A 21,780-nucleotide genomic window follows, 5' to 3' on the forward strand; every position below is an offset into this window, starting at 1 on the left:
ATAGTTTTGGTCAATCAAGATTTTACAAAGTATTCTTAGTCAGAGGGCAAAAGTAGATTAAAGTAGCAACCTCAGTTATAATAATAATGCCACATGCAGCCTTCCCTACTAGTGGTAAGGTCAGTATTGGTCAGTTTTGTCATTACTTGATTGATATACCATAAGCCAATGTACTGCTTCTCATAGGATATCCCATCAACTAGGAGGCACATGTATACAGTACACTGATACATTCAAGATACTGGAATTCTTAAAGAATCATATCTCCTCTGCACCAGGAGTTTTGATTTATTCTACCTGTCCTCATCTCCACTAGTGATCCCAGGACTAGGACTGTTATTAATACTACTTTTATATGTTCGTTAAAGTTCGTGCAAGATCGCTTGGCACCTCTCTGCCCAATACCAGAACTTAGACTTTGAGAAAGGAGAAGGAAGGATGGCCGAGAACTGAGACGGGAAGCTAGAAGTAATAATCGTAATAAACGCTCCTAGAACAGCGGCAGAGCACGTTTTCACATCCCCGCTTGATGTCCGACTGATGATGCACACGTGATATGTTCCTTTCCGAAGAAACTCTCTTCTCCAGCCTTTCTTTAAACCGCGGCCGCGCCAGTCAAAAGGAGAAGAGACACGAAAGGGAAGCTACGACGAATCAAAGCAAAAACCAGCGGCGGTGTGGCCTGGATCAGCAATCCAATTGGTCGCTCTACACATCTAGTAATCTCTCCTTCCCATTCATTCGGACGTGCTTCTTTCTCTTCCAGCCAATCGCAGATGCAAACGAAAGCAAGGAGGCGGGGTTGTTTACTGCGCAAGGGCCAAGGTGCCTTTGGGCGCGTGGGTTGCCGGTCTCATTTCTGCCCGCTCGGAGGTGAGGCGGCCGTCGCTGGAAGGCTGCCGCTGAAAGCGGAACCTTGAGTTGCCCCGTTGTAGGGCTCGTCAGATGGAAGCGCCGGGTATCTTGGACGGACTCTCGTCCCGGTTGTTCCCTGGCCGCGCGGGGCGGGCTCCGCGGCGTTTTGGCTGGGTTCTTCCTACGACTGTGCTGTGTGGCTACGGTTTCTTTGCCAACTTGCGACCGTCGGAACCTTTTCTCACGCCTTATTTGTTGGGACCGGACAAGAACCTCACCGAGACCCAGGTGAGATGTCTTCTCTCATTCGGTTTTCTCGATTGCTTAATCTGTAGGACTAGGACGGCGCGTCGCCTTTGTTATCTCTGGTTTCGACGCTCATTAATAGGAAGAGTATTCTGCAACACGTGCAGGGAACTTTTCTCGAGTGGTTTTTTTTTTTAAGTTTGGAGGTTGTGTAGCCAACAATTTATGGTTTAAAGATTTACGCTCAACTTTTGGGATTGAATGAAGTGCTCCAGCCTGTGAAATCAGAATTATGTGCTCTGTGGAGTCGTGGGAAAATAGTGTAATGGGCTGGAGAGGAATGTGGCATAGGATAAATAGCAACAGTTATATCTGTGATCTTTGTCCACAGTTCCTGAACATACAGGATTGTTTCTTGTGGTGTTATGGCAGTGAGCACTGACAGGGTTTAAAGAAAATTCTTGGTTTTGTGAACCAAAAGACTGATGTTTGTAAACTATCCAACCTTAGTGCAGTATCTGAATGGGACCTATGACTTAGAAGCCTTGACTCATCTGATATGACTCAGCTGACTTTCATGCCTAAGGCAGAGCACAGGTTTCCCTGTTCCTAATCCATCAATTTAACCTTGAGTTAAAATCCATAGTCCTGAACTGTAGCTTTCTGAAAATAATCTGCTAGAGCTACTGTAGTGTGCCGGTGAGGATGTTTAGCTTAGTTTAGAGACACCTAACTTTAAAGCATGTCTATCTTGGGTACAGAGATCACTGAGTGACCTTAGGCCAAATGCTGGCTCTCATTTGGAACACAATATAAAGAGAAACTCATCTGTTTTGGATATAAATGTTATACATAGCAAAGCAAGCATCCTCTGTATTCTTCTTGTTCACAGCTATTGGCCTTTGTTTTTAATAAATTTATAAAGTGTTCAGCACACTCAGTGCAGACCCATAAAGCATAGCTTACACATATTGGCTGGTGTGGGGAGCTTATATAGAGGTTTGGCATATGCTTTGAATGTTTGGAGACTGTAGCACTTGAGCTTGTCTCTGAATAATGTCACTGAGTAAAGTACATGCAAGAATCATCATTGCAACTGTTTCCTGAAGTGAAATGTGCCAACTGTTTCAGGTAGCATTTTTCCAGTAGTAAGTTCATCCTTCCAATCCTTAAATGATTAAAATACCACCATCTATGCATAAGGGAAGAGCTTGTGGGAACTCTAAGATTTGCAGAAGTAAAAAATGTTAGTTTGCCCCTGCAACAGCAGACCTAAGCACAGCCAGTAACCTTGGATTGTTGACTGTTTCGTGGAAGATATAGATGGGTCAGGTAGGTGAAACACTGAACAGGTCATTGTAACATTTCATTGCAGATCTCATTTTGAAAGGCAAATGTTCAGAATGAGTCATAGGAATTTCTGTTGACATAGAGTTGTTTGGTATTGTAGGGTCAAATTTAAATGTTGTCCTAAAACCCCCAAATTGTGTAAGTAGTCTGGCGACTATGCAAACTAAACAATGTTTAAAGTATAATTTGCTTAACATGCTGAACTTTTCTTTATATCTTGTTCTGATGACATGAGAAGAAAAGCTTAAACTTCATGGAAAACTTATGTAGAATGGCAAGAGAAGATATTAACCATTTTTCTAAGCTTTACACACTGTTGGGAAATGTTCTAATTAACTCTGCTATGCTTCCGAATAATTTCCAGTATTTCTGATTATGCAAGCAAAATTGTTACTAGGCACTTCCCTTGGAATAGGATTATTGAACTCCATTAGTTTTACTTCTGAATAGACCTAGACAGGGTCTAGATAGACAAGGATTTAAGAATGTGTAGAGGAAGATTTTCAGTGGGATATCTGGCCATCAAAGAAGCATCTGATGTAGAATTTGTGAAGCATGGCACAAACCATTTTTAAGGTGGATAACTCTATTTCATGAATACTGATTATGATATTTTTGAACAGTTTTGACTTTATGCAATTACAGTGCATGCAGCTTTTGCAAATTATGTTATCTGGATGGCTGCAGATTACAAAACAACTTAACTGGGTTTTTTTCCTTGATGTTTTTGGTTTTTGCCAAGTGTAGATAAATTGGGCAACATGACAAACTCACACCACCATCCTCATTCATACATTGTGACTAAGCTATACTATAGATTCATAGGTTGAATAACCAACTAGTACAGCCATGTTTGACAGTGTTTCTCAAATATCTCATGCTTGGCCTGCTCTTCCATTCCATTTTCCCAGCATCAGTGATTTGTTCTCTTAATAAATATGCAAAATCCCCCAATGGATATCTGTGTAGCTTACACCTATTGTGTTCAAGAAGCTATAGCTTGAGGTATTAATTCTAACAACAGAAATGGGTGGAAGATAACCCATGACTAACTTTTTCTTATCTTTTTGTATTCATCTTTTTGAACTCCATTCTTCTGAAATCAAAGAACAATGTTGGGAACTAGAATATAATTTTCTCCTATAAATCCAGGTTGGTTGATAAGTGTCCTTTGCCAAGAGGCATCTATCCTAATGTTTTAGGAAATGGGAGAAATCTTTTCTCTACCTGGTATTCAGATGGTGCTGATTGGACTGACTCTCCTTTACCAGAAAGCAAAGCTAAGTCTGTTTTCTCTACATGGAGAAGTTTTAGCTGTGTCTTCTGACCAAAAGAGGTAGAGTTATCCATGTCCAGTCAGCTTCATCTTCAGTGACCAAGAAGTACTGTAACCTCTTACCTGTAATTAATTTTAATTAATTTAGATTGAATGTAGGTTTTATTCAGTTCTGATCACTTCTTGGCCCTGGCTCCACCCACTTTTTGGAACACACTTCTAGTATGGCTTACTTGGCCTTCACAAATGCCAAGTTGCACATTTCTCTGTTAAAACATTATGGATTTTATTGTAGAAAGGGAAATGTTTTAAAATAAAATCAGTTTTCAAATATTGTTAGGATATACTCAAGTATTGTTGCTCAGATACTTGTTCCCATATTGTGAATTTTCCATTTTATAAAGTTAATATCCTCTTTTTTTTTGTAGGTCTTCAATGAAATTTATCCAGTATGGACATACTCGTATTTAGTGCTGCTGTTCCCTGTCTTCCTGGCCACAGATTATCTCAGATACAAGCCTGTCATCCTTCTGCAAGGACTAAGCCTTATAGTGACGTGGTTTATGCTTCTTTATTCCAAAGGAATTCTAGCTATTCAGTTCCTAGAATTCTTCTATGGATTAGTGACTGCAACAGAAATTGCTTATTACTCTTACATTTATAGTGTTGTGGACTTGAACTTGTACCAGAAAGTCACAAGCTACTGTCGAAGTGCTGCCCTTGTGGGTTATACCGTGGGCTCTGTCAGTGGGCAAATCCTGGTGTCTGCTGCAGGATGGTCCCTGTTCAGTTTGAATGTGGTGTCACTAATTTCTGTATCTATTGCCTTTGCAATAGCTTGGTTTCTGCCCATGCCACAGACAAGCTTTTTTTTTCACCATCACTCAAGCTTCCAGGTCAGTAAGGAGATGAAGGTTTTAAATTATAAAAATGGAACAATTATCCAACATGGTCCTGCGTTAAAGAGGGTTCCTGGGTGGGAAGATGTTGAATCGAAGGTTCCCTTAAATATAGAAGAGCGTCCTGCAGAGGAGCAGGTAAGCAGTACTGCTTTTATGGTGAGGTGTATGTGGAAAATATGGTCTGCCACTGAGCACATATCTTCAGTTGGGTTAATTGGCAATGATCAAAAGCCTATTCTACCTTTGTTGTTTCTGTTTGATCATTTCAAATTCTGGTGATGGGGTCTTAAGCGTAGTTATGTTGGTGGGATCCTATTGCCTGCCAAAACAAAGACATTTTAGAATATAAACCAACCAAAAATGTCAATATGTACAAAAAAAAATCTGGTTATTTGGGGGGAAAGTAATTTTTGCAAAAAATAGTGATGTCACTTTACTTTGGAAGACAGGCTCTTAGCTATATAAGAATAGAATCTTCCAAGAAGAGTTAAGGAAAGCTGTGGCTAGTCTTTAGGAAAATGTCAACTATAAATCCAAGAATAGAGAGTAAACAATTTAGTTTGGTAAGAATAGAGATTCTGTTTCATGGAGAAACTTCAAGAAGATTTGCAAAATGTAGTGAACCCTAAACAGGCATTTTAGCAGACTGGAATATATTGCTACATTCCCATCTGCTACATACTGTGGTCACTGTCAGAAATTCTACATCCCCAAATATCTCAATCACTTATCTGAAATATTTCCACCATAGCTTGTTAAGAAGGCTCTCTGTTTCTGTAAGTTTTCAAATGAGTTTCTTTGTGCTAATAGATATTTCATCCTGTCTAGGTAGCTGAAATCTCACATTCTGCTAAACCATGGCTTATTTCAACCATGATTTGTTGAAAAAATTACACTGGATGGGTTCATAATCTTGCTAGGACAAAATCAAGCAAACTTTAATGGCTTATTGTAGGAATCTCCAATTGTTACAAAAGCTGCAACACTGGAACCTTTTTGTACATTGATTAAAAAAAAATCTCTTGGGTTGCAGATGAAGAATATAATGGTATGTCACTAAACTTAAAATTACTAAATTAAAAAAAAACACTTTACTGTAAAACTAGGCTACTTTTTTCCATTTTACTTGGGTTGATTATTTGGCAGCATTTTTCATTAACCAGAACACCAATATTTAGTTTCCTTTTGTTGAATAACAGTATAAAACTCTTGAACCTAATCCTCTGAAACTTGATAGGAGCGATACTCTCAGAAGAGGCAATTATCCCAGAAGTTAATTTCCAATTCTGCCAAGAAATAAAGATGGCAATTCTCAAATTAAAAAAGAATTGTGTTCACATTGGCATGTATCACCCTTTCACAGAAGGCTATAATTCCCTCAGATTTAGCTGAACATCAGATTACTTTTAATGGAAAGGCACATTTTGTCACACAGAGAAAAAAAAGAAATTGCCACTTGGCATACTTCAGTTATGATTGATGGAGAAGCATGGTGATTTGAGTGTAAAAGTTAACCTCATCTACCTTAAAGGGCTAACATGAGTAGAAAGTAGCTAACCTCAAGCAGAAATTGAGACCAACCTGTTTGGGAGGGAGACAGAATTTGGTGCCAGGAAGGGGTTAGGTCAGTGCTGGAGCCCCCCATCGAGGTATGGCTCCTGAGTGATGAGTGAGGAAGAGTCTTCAGGAAATACTCTGTGGAGAGTGCAGCAGCTTCTTATCCTCAACTCCAAACTGAAGATTGAGGAAGCTCAAACTGATAGTGAAGAGACGGGAGAACAGGCATCCTCACTGGCCTGCCACTAGCTTTTCAACTGCCTCTGAGTAGTTTGAGATCCTAGCTGAGTGCAGTCTTTGAATCTAGACGTCATTTGATGAAAAACATGAGCAAAATGTTAAGAATTAGTTGCAGTGAAAAAGGGGATATCTTACCCCTTGCATAAGCTTAGCTGGTATGGTTAGAGCAGAGGTAGAAAGGCTTTTCACTTTCCTACTTGTTTGATATTCAGAACAATTCTTTGGTGAAGAAAGCCACTCCTTGCACCAGAGTGTGACAAATCTCTTGGATTTCTTAATCACACGCTGCTCTGTTATTTCTGCTATGGATGTGAAATAATTATTGGAAAATAATGTTGAAGTTTCTACATTAGAAAATAATGTAGAAGTTTCTAGCCATATAAAGTGTGATACAAAATACTTTATACCCAGTGCTATTTAGTTTGTGGTCTCTTTGCTTTGTGTTTGTTTATTTGGCTTGTGTATCTAAACCAATTTTAAATATATTTGAGTAGATGAGGATAGGCAAATGTTGGGTGAACACTTGCCTGATTCAATTGTGGATGCAAAATTTTGACTCTTCATAGATTCACTAAAATTTTTCATTGCTTTAATATTACAATCACGCATAGGCAACTGACAGTGATGGCAATGCTGTCTGTATGTATATTCAGAGACTTTGATCTAATATACAGATAAGTTTGCCTCTCTTTTTTTTGGCAAGCTCTATCCACACTACAGGTAGTCCTTGGGTTACAACAGCAGTTGGGACCAGAATTTCCATTCTTAAGCGATGCAGTCATAAAGTGTGACATCATGTGACCACGCTGCTTAGCAATGGCAGTTCCAGCAGTCCTTGGTTACTGTTGTTAAGTGAGGACCATATGGGTCATTAAGTGAGGACTTCATGTGATTGCAACTTATGACTTTTTGCTGGCTTCCTCATTGATTTTGCTTGTGGGAAGCTGGCAGGGAAGGTTGCAAATTGCGATCACATGACCACAGGGTGCTGTGATGGTTGGAAATCTGGGCCAGTTGCCGAATGCCCGAATAGCAATCTTGTGACTGTGGGGGTGCAGCAATGGCTGGAACATCAAGGACCAGTTGTAAGTACTACTCATTCAGCACTCTCACAAATTTGAACAGTTGCTGAGCAAATGGTCGTTAAATGAGGACCACTGTACTGAAAGCTTTTGTGAAAAATGCTCTACATGTCTCTTTTCTTTACTCTACTACAGTATTAATCCCCATAGTACTGAGTGTACAAAGAACACTTGGAATTCTTATCTTGATGGTAGTCATGGCGATTGTTTGAGATAGCCTATGATTGTTTTTCATTTATGGAGAGTAATTAAGGCACAGAGAATTACCATTCACATAGCAACAAGGTCATTAGTGTGGTAGAGATCAGTGATATGAATACCAAACTCTCTTGTTCAAAGCTACCGTATTTAGAGTGCCATTAACTTTGTTATCAAATTAACTTTGTTATCCAACTATATTGTAAATGTTTGCTCTCACTGAGCTGGAGCAAAGATACCTATTATTTGCATGTGGTAAGTAGTTACAGCTAAAATAGATAGCCTATTACTTCTGCAACAGCTGGTGTTAGTTTGCTTGCGCACCATCTCCATTATTGTCAAGCATGGCTCAGCCACCCACATGTTATTCAGACTTTTAAGTTATACGGAATTATTCAACAGATTTATTAAAATCTGCCCATCGCTTTCTTTGTTTTTAAGGTGGTAAAAGGAAAGACAGCTTTTGCAGAGCTATGCAAAAGAAAGTTTGAACTTGCTTGAATTTTTATGAAATGAAAATAGTTGTGTGTATTGTCGAAGGCTTTCACGGCCAGCATACGATGGCTGGTGTGGGTCTTCCGGGCTGTGTGGCCGTGTTCTTGAAATTTTGTTTCCTAATGTTTCGCCAGCACCTGTGACCGGCATCTTCAGAGTGCAGGAGCACAGACAGGAGCAGTTCTCTCTGTGCCCAGAGTGATGTGACCCTTTTTGTGGGGGTCTCTATAAATAAATTCTCTATAAATACCCACGAAAAGGGTCACATCACTCTGGGCACAGAGAGAACTGCTGTCTGTGCTCCTGCACTCTGAAGATGCCGGTCACAGGTGCTGGCGAAACGTTAGGAAACAAAATTTCAAGAACACGGCCACACAGCCCGGAAGACCCACACCAGTTAGTTGTGTGCTTCTGAAAGCCTTGGCAACAAATGGGAGCCTGTCAGATACTGAAAGAAAAAAAAACTTTATGCATGAACTGAATACCAACTTTGGAATGATTGCTTGAAATACCCTCCAGTGTAATAGCAAATTATTGCATAAATGTCACTGTACCTCAATTTAATCTAGTGAAAAAATCCCAGGCAATGGGAAGACGTATTGGGTGAGGGAAGCAATATGTCTATTCTTTTTACAATTCACCCTGTGCAGGATTATTAGTTAGTAGAATATTGTCCCTGGACCTGGAGATACCAGATCTTTCCAGATTTCACTGAAATATGAAGCTGTGTGTTGCAGACATTTAATGTTACTTCATAATATTTTATTTAGTAATGGAAATCAGCACACAAGAGTTAATAGCATTCTGCAAGAAGCAGAACTATGAAGAGAAAGTGATTTGCTCTGTGGACAAGCATTCACAGATAGCAAGCATTCATACTTGCCAAATATGAATGAATCATTGTCCTTGAGTAGGAATACAGAACTATAGAAAGCTCTAGCACTTCCTCTGCACCTAAGGAGAAATGAGAACTCACTGTGATATTTGTTGTGCTTTCTCCTGAAATATAATAATCTTGAGCCTATCTGGATCTGTACTATTCCAGTTGAACCATGGTAAATGTAAGGGACAATTCTGGTATATTTTAGTTGAATGTTTTTGTTTAATCTATACAGGAACAAAAGGTGGACATTATGAAGGTAATCAAAGAACTCTGGCAGGACTTCTTACAATGTTACTCTTCCTGGCCTCTGCTGTGTTGGTCTGTATGGTGGGCCCTGTCAACATGTGGCTATTTCCAGGTCATAAACTATACTCAAGGCATGTGGGAAATTGTGCTGCCTTCTCAGACTTCTGAGATCTATAATGGTGCTGTGGAAGCCATTTCCACATTGTTGGGTAAGCTGTTTCTTAACTTGGTTTTCTTCTGATGGATGATGCATATTATTGTATTTTGCAATTGTCAAAACTAGTATTTCCTAATTTGTGGAAAGGCCATTTTGACTAAGCAGCGCTCTGGTACATTGCTGTTAGGTGAGTTCATGTGATGTATTTATGATTACTCAGTTTTTATTACCAACCTAGGAATATGTTTTGAAATACTAGGGGGAGATAATAGTTTTTAGAGAGCCTCCTGGAGAAGATACCCAAATATATATACTCAAAAGTTTGGTCATATTCATGTGTGTACATTTTCAGTGCAATGGCAACTGAAACAATATAGTTATGGCTAAATATCTTTACTGTACAATATTTTGAATGATTTCAACTGCTAGATTGCAAAATATCCTACATAGACCAATTCCACCTGTATTATTCTCACCTCTCATGCCCATCATCATACATTAGTAAAAGCTTGAAAGATTACTCCAGAATCTTCTGGAGTACAGGTCCTAGACAGGCCAATAATGAGAGTACATTCAAACTGTATAGTAAACTTGTAATCCTCAGATTCTTTACTTTAAGAGAGCCTTTTTTACATTGATTTGTCTGTCTCTCAAGTGATTGGTTGTTAGTCTGCAGAAGATTGTGAGGTATTGCATTAGGCTGAATTTTCCATATGAAAGAACTAATCCTACTAATTGTGTCAGTTGGAACTTGCAGTCAAAGAACCAAGACTGCTAATCCTGTGGACACATTTGGAAATTAGAGGAACTGTTTTGGAATCTGGCTTGTTATTAAGGGACCAGTAACCTGCCCAAGGCAGAAGTTGCATTTCAATTGCACATTGAAATTACATAGTTTTTCACAAAAAATGCTAGTTTCCTTCTTTCTGCTAATGTGAAAGTCAAGTAGCAAATATTTAGCAAAGCTATTACTGACTTCTATTTTCTGATTTGATTAGAATATTCCTTTGAAAAAGTATTCAAAATATATGCTGGACATAAGTATTTTTGCTCTCTAACTTGTTTGGGTTTTGCATTTATAGGTGCTGTGGCTGTGTTTGCTGTGGGACACATAAAAATATCTTTCGTTACTTGGGGTGAAATAGTCTTAGCTATTTTCTCCTTCTTCATTGCTGCAGTTGTGTATATCATGGACACTGTTCATAACATCTGGGTCTGCTATGCTTCCTACATGGCATTTCGAATTGTCTATATGCTACTCATTACAATTGCAACGTAAGTACCTGCTTGCAGACTTTGTCAGTTTATAAGTGTTCTATCTTGTCAGTCCTCAGTTAGATACCATCCATATCTGGTGAGACTGCAAATCCCAGAAATTCTAAATGATCTAATGAGAGTGCTATCCTGATACATATGGAATGTACCACATTGGGGAATGTTGTCATAACTAAACTTAGCCTTGGGAGTAAATTCTCTGTGTTTGTCTGAAAGCTTCAGTCCTGTCACAGTAAAGCCATAAAATAGCCATGAGTTAAAAACATTGATAGGTTGGAAATCTGCGCTGAACCTGTTGAATTGCAACTGATATTAGAAAAATACAACAAAGAACAGTAAATTTGTTTAGTTAAAATGGGGCTGGAAGTTGGGAATGTAAGGGAATGTATCTGCATCTTACTATAAACTTGTAAACATGTTGCCTGGGAAGAACAGCATTTCTGGGACCTCTAACCTAAGCAGATGCTGGACTGGTATACTAATCTTGTATGAGTAGCAGATGGGGAACTAATAGAAGAGAATATATGTAGCTCAGGGTTGAACTATGGAGTCCTTGGCGCTCTCTGAGCTTGGTTGTTTAATTGCAGACGTTTCATTATCTGACTAGGTAACATCATCAGTGCTAGTGAGTGTGGGGTTTGCTTCCTGTTTATATACAGTAGCTTGCCCTGCCAGTGTTGGTGGGCATGTGGTTTTTCTCCTTGGTAGTTTCTTGATTAGGGTATTGTTTCTGCTTGATTGTTTGTCTTCTTGGTGATTCCTTAATTAGGGTATGAGGAACTGTTTTAAATGTCAAGATAGATATGGGGAGTGCTGCATATCTGAAGGTTGAAACTGAATATCAGTTTATGAAAAAGGAAAGTGGGTGGTTATATGTGGTGCTTTTTGTAATTCATGTCATGGGTTGATTGTGATAGACACAAATGACCTTTGGATCCTCAAACTTCCAGGGAAGGTATTTCTTCACTCCAGAAAAGCATTTAATGCTGCAATGATTGCTGCGTTGCTGGATTTTATTTTCACCCCTGGCTATTTGGTTTTTTCCAGCTGTGTTCAGATTTAAGATCATTCCCTTACTTAGTTATACATCCTAACTCTTTTCCTCCATTATTTATAAATGTTATATCGTTTTGAAAGTCATTGTCTTCTTTAAATTCTTGGCTGTTAATATTCACGTACCTCATCAGTCTACCCCAAACTAAATTTCTGCTATAGTTATTATTTGCTTTATATCCTCCCTTTTTACTTAGAGGGCACTAAGTTAGTGAAAGCAGTTCAATTGCTTTGAATTTCCCTTTGCTATTTGGAAGGGAAATGTTATTTTAGTTTGTGGATTAGTGAATTAAGTTCATTATACCGTATATAACAACAGGAACAAACTGTGGTGTTTGTGGACAACCTATCTCACTTCCCAAACTTGATCCACTTGTCTTAAAAATGTCCTGTGTAGGAGGAAATAGGAGAGTTTTCTTCTTGCATAAAGCAGGAAAAAAAATATTTTTCACCACCCTTTGCCCAGAGGAAATAGTAGAGAAGGTGCAGCTTCAGTCCCAGGAGTGGAGCTTTGAGGAAGGGGCTCTCTGTTTCCTAAACCCCAACACCTTATATCAGCTGAGCCTTCTGGGAAAAGAATAGGGATGGGGGTCCCCCACTCCTGGCCTATGAAAATATTTAAGGACAAATTAAATATAGTTTTGTACAGTTGATCCTCAGTATTCATTAAGTCCATATTTGCAAATTTGTCTACTTGCTAAAATTTATTTGTAACCTCAAAATCACACATGTTCCCAGCTGAGCTTAAGCAAGGCAATGTTCTGCCTTCTTGTTTCAGCTCTCATCCTGAAAGTAGGTGTCCTGTATTTCCCCTAGGAGCAGTGGTTCAGTATTTGCTAATTCAGTATTTGCAGCGACTGTATAGACTGTAATTACTGTGAATGATGAGAATTGACTGTATTTTTAAAAATGGAACCACCTCTTTGAGTAAAAACAAGTTTGAACGGTCTCATTTTTAAAAAAATAAAGTGAAAACACAGGTGAGCTTAAACTCTTTTTTGCCTGCAGGTTACTTTTCCATAGTCCTCCTTATCTTTTTCCTTTTTCTCAAATTGGGGTTTGATACCTTTCAGAATTTTTGGGTGGAAAGGTTATAGGGAGATAAGCCATAGGAGGAAGGAAGAGAACAGTCTCCTAACTCATATTCTCTCTTTGTTTTTAAGATTCAGAAAGGTCTATGTGTGAAATATACGGAACTCAAACACTAAAAAATATACATAGCTAATATGGTTACATCTTGATAATTAGCCCTGCAGCCAATGAGTGAAATATGTTGTCTTTAAATTCCATTTTTCTTTTCTTCTTGTGAAGGTTCCAGATTGCTACAAATCTAAGTGTAGAGCGCTATGCCCTTGTATTTGGTGTCAATACTTTTATTGCACTGGCATTGCAGACGGTGCTCACATTGATAGTTGTTGATGCAAAAGGTCTTGGCCTTGATATAATCACACAGGTAAGATTTATTCATTAATTTTGATTGGGTGGGAAGAGAATATACAGCTTTCCACAACCTGTTACCTTGCAGAGATGTTAGACTTCAGTTCTCATAAGCTCCATGCAGCATGTATTCTCCAACATCCATATAGCACCATTTAGGAAGGCTACTTTTGAGTATCTTCAAGGTATGAGAGGCCTGATTAGTCTTTTGGAGGGTAAATAGTACATTGCCTTCTACAGTTGCAAGAAAAAGTATGTGAACCTTTTGGAATTTCATGGTTTTCTACATTAATTTGTCATAAAATGTGATCTGACCGTCATCTAAGTCAAGAGTATTGACAAATATAATGTGCCTAAAATAATAACACAAAAACAATTCTGATCCTTCATGTCTTTATTGAACATACTCATTCAACATTCAAAATGCTAGTGGAAAAAGTAAGTGAACCCTTGGAACCAATAACTGGTTGGACCTACCCCCCCCCCCCCGCCACTTGGCAGCAATAACCACAACCAGGCGCTTCCTGTAGCTGTGGATCAAACCTGCACATTGTTCAGGAGGGATTTTAGTCCATTCTTCCTGGCAGAACTGCTTTAGCTCTGTCATATTCTTTGGATGTCTCGTGTATGGCTCTCTTCAAGTCATTCCATAGCATCTCTATTGGGTTGAGGTCTGGGCTGTGACTTGGCTACTCCAAAAGGGGGATTTTGTTTTTCTGAAGCGATTCTGTTGTGGACTTGCTCCGGTGTTTTGGGTCATTGTCCTGTTGCATCACCCAACTTCTACAGAGTTTCAGCTGATGTACAGACATCTCACATTATCCTGAATAATTTTTTGATACACTTCAGAATTCATGTTCTCCTCAATGACTGCAAGCTGACCAAGCCCTGATGCAGCAAAGCAGGCCCAAATCATGATGTTTCCTCCACCATACTTTATGGTTGGGATGATGTTTTCATGATGATATGCAGTGCCCTTTTTACACCAGATGTAGTGCTGCGTGTTCTTTCCAAATAGTTCAGTCTTTGTTTCATCAGTCCACAAAACATTTTGCCAATGCCGCTGTGGAGTGTCAGTGTGCTCTTTCGCAAACTTCAGGCGTGCAGCAATGTTCTTTGTAGTAAGCAGCGGCTTCCTTCGTGGTGTCCTGCCATAGACACCCTGCTTGTTCAATGTTTTACGTACTGTAGACTCATGAACACAGAAGTTAGCCAGGTCCAATGATCCCTTCAAATCTTTGGCTGTCACTCGGGGTTGTTTCTTTACCTCATTGATGAGTCTTCGTTGTGCTCTTGGGGTCATTTTGACTGGGCGCCAACTTCTTGGTAGAGTAGCCACAGTCCCAAAGTGTCTCCATTTGTACATTGTTTGCCTAACTGTAGACTGGTGAATTTCTAAGGTCTTTGAAATCACTTTGTAACCCTTTCCAGCTTTATGTAAATCAACAATTCTTGATCATAGATCCTCTGAAAGCTCTTTTTGGCGAGGCATGGCTCACATAAGCGTATTCTTCTTGTGCGGAGCAAACTCAAAAAGTTTGAATGGTCTACGTAGCTCTAGTCCACACCTCCAAACTCATTTTCTTAACAAGACTCCAGGTATGCTAACACCTGACTCCAATTAGCTTTTTTGAAGTCAACTCAACGGTTCACATACTTTTTCCACTAGCACTATGAGGTTTTTATGGTTGTTCTCAATAAAGACATGAAGGATCAGAATTGTTTTTGTGTTATTATTTTAGGCACATATTTGTCCATACTCTTGACTTAGATGACGGTCAGATCACATTTTATGACAAATTAATGCAGAACACCATGAAATTCCAAAAGGTTCACAACTGTATATGTTGGGAGATTTATTTTTTTTACATTCCTAATACACATCAGAATTTTTCTATTTTTAGACATATTGAACTGCCAGGATGTTCAACAGATGCAGTAATGCCAGTGACTATGTTTTGTTTAAATTTGAATTGCCTCTTGGCTTTGGCTTCCATTTAACATTCCTAGAAATACACTAACAAAATATGCAGTGGATAAACAAAATACAATCTAATTTGCCCTCTATCATCACAAATTGTAACCCATGTATCTCATGTCTACATGGGGAGGAACAGATTTTAGTTCAGTCCTGACAAGACTGAATGGCTATGGCAGTTTGGGTCTCCGATGTCAGTGAAATTTTCTTAGATGGGGTTGCGCTTCCCCATTGAGACTGGTGCACAACTTGAATGTCCTTTGACTCATAACTACTGCTTAATGAGCAGGTGGCAGCTGTGGCCAGGAGGGCCTTTGTACAGGTTTGTCTTGTGCGGTAGTTTGCCCATTACTTGACCAGGAGTTGCTTCAGACAGTTATGCCCTAGTCACCTCACAACTGGTCTATTGCAATGCCTCTATTGGGGCTGCCCTTGAAGACCATCCGGAAGTTATAGCTGGTCTAAAATGTAGTAGTGCAAGCAGTAACAGGCACTTCATGTTATGCCCATGTGTTATTGCTGCTGCGTGAGCTGCATTGGCTGCCATTTGGCTTCCAGGAGCAATTCAAGATACTGGTCATCACCTATAAAGCCCTTCATGGCATAGGGTTATCTGGTTATCTACGGGATCACCTATCCCCAATCATTTCTGTCCACCTGAAGTGGGTGTGCTCCAGATCACCTCAATTAAATGTTGCCATCTTGTGGGACTGAGAAAGCATACCTTCTCTGTCATAGCCCCCGTCCTCTGGAATAGCATCCCCCCAGAGATATGTAAGGCACCTCCTCTCTTAGAGTTCTGGAAGCTCTTAGGACCTGGCTCTGTTCCCAGGCTTGGGGTTAGCAGAGCCCCTATTGTGGTTTTGATTGCTTTTTTCCCCCTCTGGGCTGTTATGCTCTGTTATGCTTTTAATTGTTTTTGAATGTTGTAAGCTGCCCAGAGTCTTCTGGAGTCAGGCTGCTATAATAAATCTAATAAATAATGATAATGATCCCTGAGAGAGAAGATCTAAATGGTGCCTTCCCCCAGTTGTGTTAAAAAAAAGACTAAATTAATTACTTCTATCCACAGCAAATTAAGTTGCTTTAACTTGTCTCACAATTGTGCCTTCTATGAGAAAAGTCAGTGAACATTAATTTTTCCATTTACTAAATCTTCTTTTGTTTTTGTAGTTCATGATCTATGCTGGCTATTTTGCTGCCATATCAGTATTGTTCCTGATAAGTGGCATGTACAGTATTATCAAGAATTTCTGGAGAAAGGAAAGAAGAAGAAATGACACTGTTACAGATAGTGTTTATAATGCATGAACTAATTTGATATCTGGTGGGGAAATCTATTTTTAAATATGATGGTTCATATTTATTCAACTGTTGTTACTTTAAAACTGTTACCTGAATTGTATTTGATTATATTTGTACTATATTAGTAGCATATGTTAGAAACAGAATACATCTGTCTTATATAAGTAAGAATGCTGTATTTAGCAAAACAGCTTCAATATGGCTTTCAAGGACAAAGTCTACATGGGGACAAATCTTCCTGTTTTTTCTTTAGCCAGACAAACCATAAAACTAATTGCTCATTACTTGACCAGGAGTCCTGCAGTGTTGGAATTGGCTCATGGAGTAATTAATTCTCCCCACCCCCTTCATCTTGATTGTTTTAGTCTTTTTATGTATATAGTCTTTTTATATAGTTTGATTTTTTAGCTAATTTCATGTGGATATTTATATTTTTAACTGTTTTGAGGTTTGATTTTAATTGTGAGACACCCAGAGTCACCCTCTGGGGGAGATTTAATAAATAGACAGAAATTTAATAAATAAAATTGGAAAGTGATGGTTTTTTTAAAGTGTAGCCTAGTCTGTGCTTTCACTGCTCTTAGTATGTTGGCTTTTAGGAGCCTAGAACTGTGAGGCACTGCGATAGAATTGCAGTCAGCAGCATCCTTTGAAACTAATTGCAGGATACTGCACAGGTTTGGTAGATGCACATTCATGAATAACAACTAGACCTTTCTGTATATGTACTCAAAACATTTTTCACACTATAGTGTGATTTTGGTATATTTAAAACATTTTAGTTCTCTTTTGCTGCCCCTATTGATTGTGTCTAAATAGATTTGATTTGCTGACTTCATGAAATGTCAGTGGTATATCTTAATTCACAGATGTTATGAGGCAATGGATAGCAGAAGCAGTAAACCTCCCATGGTTCAAATATGGGTTGTCACTTGGATAATTCTATTGGTCATATTAGGCTTTTCAGCTTCTCCAAAGAAACACTTAAATTCCTGTATTTATAATGTTGATACAGACTTTCACAATGTCTTAGAAAAAGAAATGGCAGCTATATCATTCTGCATTATCTGTTCAAATAATAGAAATGGCCTTGATTGCTGTTTCTGCCAATAATGATTGCATTTTTGAATTGTGGAACAAGTGGATGTGACAGCACTGGGTAGGAGATCATTATTTTGATTGTTTTCTGTGACTTAATAAATCCATAATCTGTATTTATTAAGATCTTCTGGGAACATTTGGGGTGATTCCTTGAGCCTTCTGGGACTTCCTGAGTAGACTGTAGATATTTCATAACTAGTAGGAAAAGTGCTGAAGAACTCAGACAGTTCTAATTATCCTTTTAACTTAAGGGAAGAAAGATTTTTAAAGCACTATTTCATTTATATATTTTTTTTTATTTTGGGAAAAAGAAAGAGGGCTGCTGAGATACTTGTTTTCTATTCCTTTCCTGTCCAGTTACTTTGTCTATATTCATTTCCTATGAATGAATAGCAAATCATAACATTGAATAAACCCATAAATAGCAGGATTAGCTTCAGGGTGCTGTTGTTAAAAATACTAGCCCTGGCCATGTGATGAGAAAGCTACATGTTCTGTGTGAAAAGTTACATCTTATTCAGCAGTGTGTACTTACCAATTAAAACTAATAGTGCCTTTTATATAAATATAGCAGAATTCAGGTAGTCCTTGGTTAATGACATCTTGTTCAGCAACCATTTGAAGTTACAACGATGCTGAATGAGTGGTGTTTATGACTGGTCCTCAAAGTTCTGACCATCCCAGCACCCCCGCAGTCACGTGATTGTGATCCAGGCGCTTGGCAACTGGCTTGCACTTAACAATGGTTGCAGCGTCCCATTTGCAACCTTCTCTGCTGGCTTCCCACAAGCAAAGTCAATAGGAAAGCTGGCAGTGAAGGTTGCAAGTCCCTCTTGTAAGTTGCCTGCCCTCCTGTGGCTTTTTCTTCTGAGGAGCCTGCACACCATCTTTCACCCCGCAGCAGCCACCCATGGCCCCACTGCACTCATGCTGTGCCACTTACCTGCCTGCCAGCCTGCTTGCAAGCTGCCTGAGACTTGCGACTTCCTGCTGGCTTCCCAGTTGACTTTGCTTGTGGGAAGCCAGCAGGAAGTCGCAAGGAGGTCCTCACTCAGTGACCTATGATCCTCGCTTAACAACAGCAAAGGAGATTGTTGGGATTGCCATTGTCAAGCAATACAATCACATGATGTTGCACTTTACAACTGCATTGCTTAGTGACAGAAATTCCAGTCCCAATTACTGTCATTAAGCAAGGACTACCTGTATATATGTCTAGTTGTTCCATGTGAATCATTTTCAGTAAGGAAGTGTTTTCCTATCAGAAAGTCATAATACGTGAGAAGGGCCATATTTATAAATTCTATTTGTAGTGGGACTGTTTAGGTGGTAGCAACTAACTGACCTAGGCTGATCTTGAAAAAGGTCCAGTATTGGATAGGAGGTACTGGAAAATCCCAAAACTGTAGCCTAGGCAAACATCCCAGAAAGCAGCAACAAGCTACTATATTTCTACATTGTTGCCAAAACTACATGGACATGTCCATGAAATCAATAGTTGAGCTCATTGGAGTCTTTATCATAATATAATATTATATTGAGCATGTAATACTTTCTCATCCAGTGCTATCTTTACCATATCAAATTCTGATGCAATACTTGGAGTATTACAGTTCCCAAAGTATGAGCATAAAAACTGGCGAACAACTGAAAGATTCAGTAAAACACTAACTGAATTACCCATTCTTGGTTAAAGGTTAAACCTACCACAATGTCATGCAACGCTCTTTATTTTTTGTGACAAATTCTACTTTGGAAGCCCATCTTATCAAAAAGTTCAGCAGATTTTGGACTACCTGGTACTAGTTGATAATTTAATTTATCCTAGATGTTTTCATGAGACCCCTTCCTTTCAGATCACATAAAGGCACTATTACCATTATCAGAGGAGTAAATAAGTTTTAGATCTTGTGAATACTTTCTAGACATGTATTAAAATGAAACATGAAACTACTTTTAGGAGGAAAAATTGGAAACCTGTATCTATCTACATGAAACATGTAGATATAAATTCTGAGCTAAATGTGACCATTGGCAATTACCTAGATGCAACTAAATGTAGGACAGTTTTGGGATTATGAAGGGGGGAAGGAGAAATTTAAGTCTCACCTTCTATGGTCCCAAAGGAAAGTGTAATTTTATTTAAATTTCAAGGAACGCCTTTGGAGGGCCAAGTTTTGTTGGCATCTAGAGAGAATCTTGTATATTCCCTTCATACAGCTCAATCTTCCCTTCAGCTGTTTATATAACCAACATACACAATTTAACTCCATTCAGTTAAAATTGTATGTACTTCAGCCTTTGTGTTTCTCCTCTTGATAACTCTGGAAGTTGGATAACTATGAAACCTAATTTATGTGAAGGATACTGTTAGTGGATGAAGATACCTTCCTTGTTTAAGGACTGTTTTCGTTCTCTCTCTCTTCCTCTCCCCCCCCCCCCACACACATATACACAATTGTGCCACACTAATCCAGTCCACTCAATTTAACTTTGGAAATGATTCCAGGTTTTTTTTTGTGTGTATTAATGTAATGATACTAGGGTAGAGTATTTTAAAGTCTAGAAAGGTTTCTCAAAGGAAAAATAGCATGAATGGCAAATACAAATATGTAGGTAGGAAAACTTATTTTCATCAAACTGTAAAACTATTTTTAAACAAATAAACATATTTTATAATCTTACAAGTTTGTTTTTCATTATTCATTTTTGCAACAATCATTCTAATATATATATCATTTAAAAATCATCCACATCTTTTACTCATTCAGAATGTTGCAGTTTTCCTCAAAACTTGTATCTGGTTCTTTAATTATCATCATGTATTAGACTATAGCATGCAACTATTACTGATATATGAACTCCAACTTTCATATGCAGCTATGTGGTCTAGATAACACTAATTCATACTTTTTAATATGCATTTTAGTCTTTTACTTCCTAGCATATATTGATCAGTTCCACTCCAGATCAGAGCAGTTTTATTTAAATCTCTTACATCCTTTCTCATAAGACTGATTTAAATGATCAGCCTGCCCCAATGCAAGTACAGGCCACTGACCATTTCTCAAGGCAGGAGTGCACAACAGCATTCTCTACCTTCCCCAGCCCACCAGAAAGGCAACTCATCTTTTTCTGCTATGCATCAAAAGCAGACTTTTCTGACCTATGTTGGCACAAGTGGTACTGTCTGGATCGCCTGCAGCAGGTGCTTCATTTCATAGGCAAACATCTCTATTCCAACTGGCTACTATGCATTGTAGCTGAAATACCCCCCTTCCTTCTAGTCATTAATAAAGAAGCAAGGGAATCTGCCAGTTGGAGGCTGTGGTAAACATGGTTAAGACCAGTGTTGTCCAAACTTGGCCACTTTAAGATGAGTGGACTTCAACTCCCAGAATTCCTCAGCCAGCATGGGTGGCTGGGAGTTGAAGTCCACTCATCTTAAAGTGGCCAAGTTTGGACAACACTGGTCTAGACAGAACATGAGGCTTTGATTGGCCACAGTGGAGGAAGGGGTTGAAATCTGGAAAGGGATCTCTTAAGTTGGCTCTATTTCCAGTCAATTTAGGAACAGGTCAGCAGTTTAAGGCTGCAGTACAGAAGAGTCCTAATTTTCACAGATGGATTGACTACCTTCCTTCCCTCCCCCCCGCCCCTTTTACTCTAATATTCCAAACTGAAATCTTCCTTGTACTATGGTTGTCACCAGACAGGCCCATAAATATTGACAGCTGCCTACCATGGTCAACTGAGGCTTTGACAAAATATTTTTATTAGTAAGAGGAGGTTGGACTAGGTTACCAATCTTAGCTGCAGATGCATCAAATGCAGCCATGCCTGCTAGATTTAAGGATCGTAACAATCAGTTTTGGCACATCTTGGCCAGTATGGCACAAGCAGAACCAAGCATGTTCACGCTATTATATGCCAGCCAGGATCTCTAATCTAGCTACGACCTTGCAAGCCAACATACTGTTGCCCAGAACTCATCAACTAAAAGATGTATGCAAACAATCCGACGGGTGCACTCAAGGGGGACACACTCAAGACACTCACTCAAGACACACACAAGTAAAATGTTATCTTGTCAAGTTACAACCTAATCTGTACCCCCTTTCCCCCCGCCATAAGCTTATTAACT

The 21,780-nt window shown here is 39.0% G+C and overlaps 1 protein-coding gene across 2 annotated transcripts; it reads left to right on the plus strand.

The window, feature by feature from the left end:
- The first annotated feature begins 834 nt into the window (after window positions 1-834).
- Window positions 835-20,298, plus strand: SLC19A2 (solute carrier family 19 member 2). 2 transcript variants are annotated; one of them, XM_007429131.4, is made up of 6 exons: window positions 835-1,143; window positions 4,156-4,764; window positions 9,317-9,539; window positions 10,570-10,762; window positions 13,127-13,268; window positions 16,404-20,298. In XM_007429131.4, the coding sequence occupies exons 1-6, from the start codon at window positions 946-948 to the stop codon at window positions 16,539-16,541; spliced, it is 1,503 nt and encodes a 500-aa protein (XP_007429193.1). In that variant the 5' UTR covers window positions 835-945; the 3' UTR covers window positions 16,542-20,298. The 2 variants fall into 2 exon arrangements, with proteins under 2 accessions (XP_007429193.1, XP_025023011.1); XM_025167243.2 differs by having other exon boundaries at window positions 4,156-4,623.
- Window positions 20,299-21,780: the final 1,482 nt, after the last annotated feature.

Source organism: Python bivittatus, unplaced genomic scaffold (assembly GCF_059951505.1).
Source record: "Python bivittatus isolate LINGU-HERP-01145 unplaced genomic scaffold, Pbiv_v1 ctg000340_np1212, whole genome shotgun sequence".
Lineage (NCBI taxonomy): Eukaryota > Metazoa > Chordata > Lepidosauria > Squamata > Pythonidae > Python > Python bivittatus.

What these genes read in the sequence shown, in the direction of transcription:
- SLC19A2 (XM_007429131.4), top strand. Translation starts at nt 946, where the DNA reads ATGGAAGCGCCGGGTATCTTGGACGGACTCTCGTCCCGGTTGTTCCCT. An exon ending in AGCGTCCTGCAGAGGAGCAG is followed by an intron (nt 4,765 to 9,316) that starts GTAAGCAGTACT and finishes TAATCTATACAG; the next exon opens with GAACAAAAGGTGGACATTAT. An exon ending in AGCCATTTCCACATTGTTGG is followed by an intron (nt 9,540 to 10,569) that starts GTAAGCTGTTTC and finishes TTGCATTTATAG; the next exon opens with GTGCTGTGGCTGTGTTTGCT.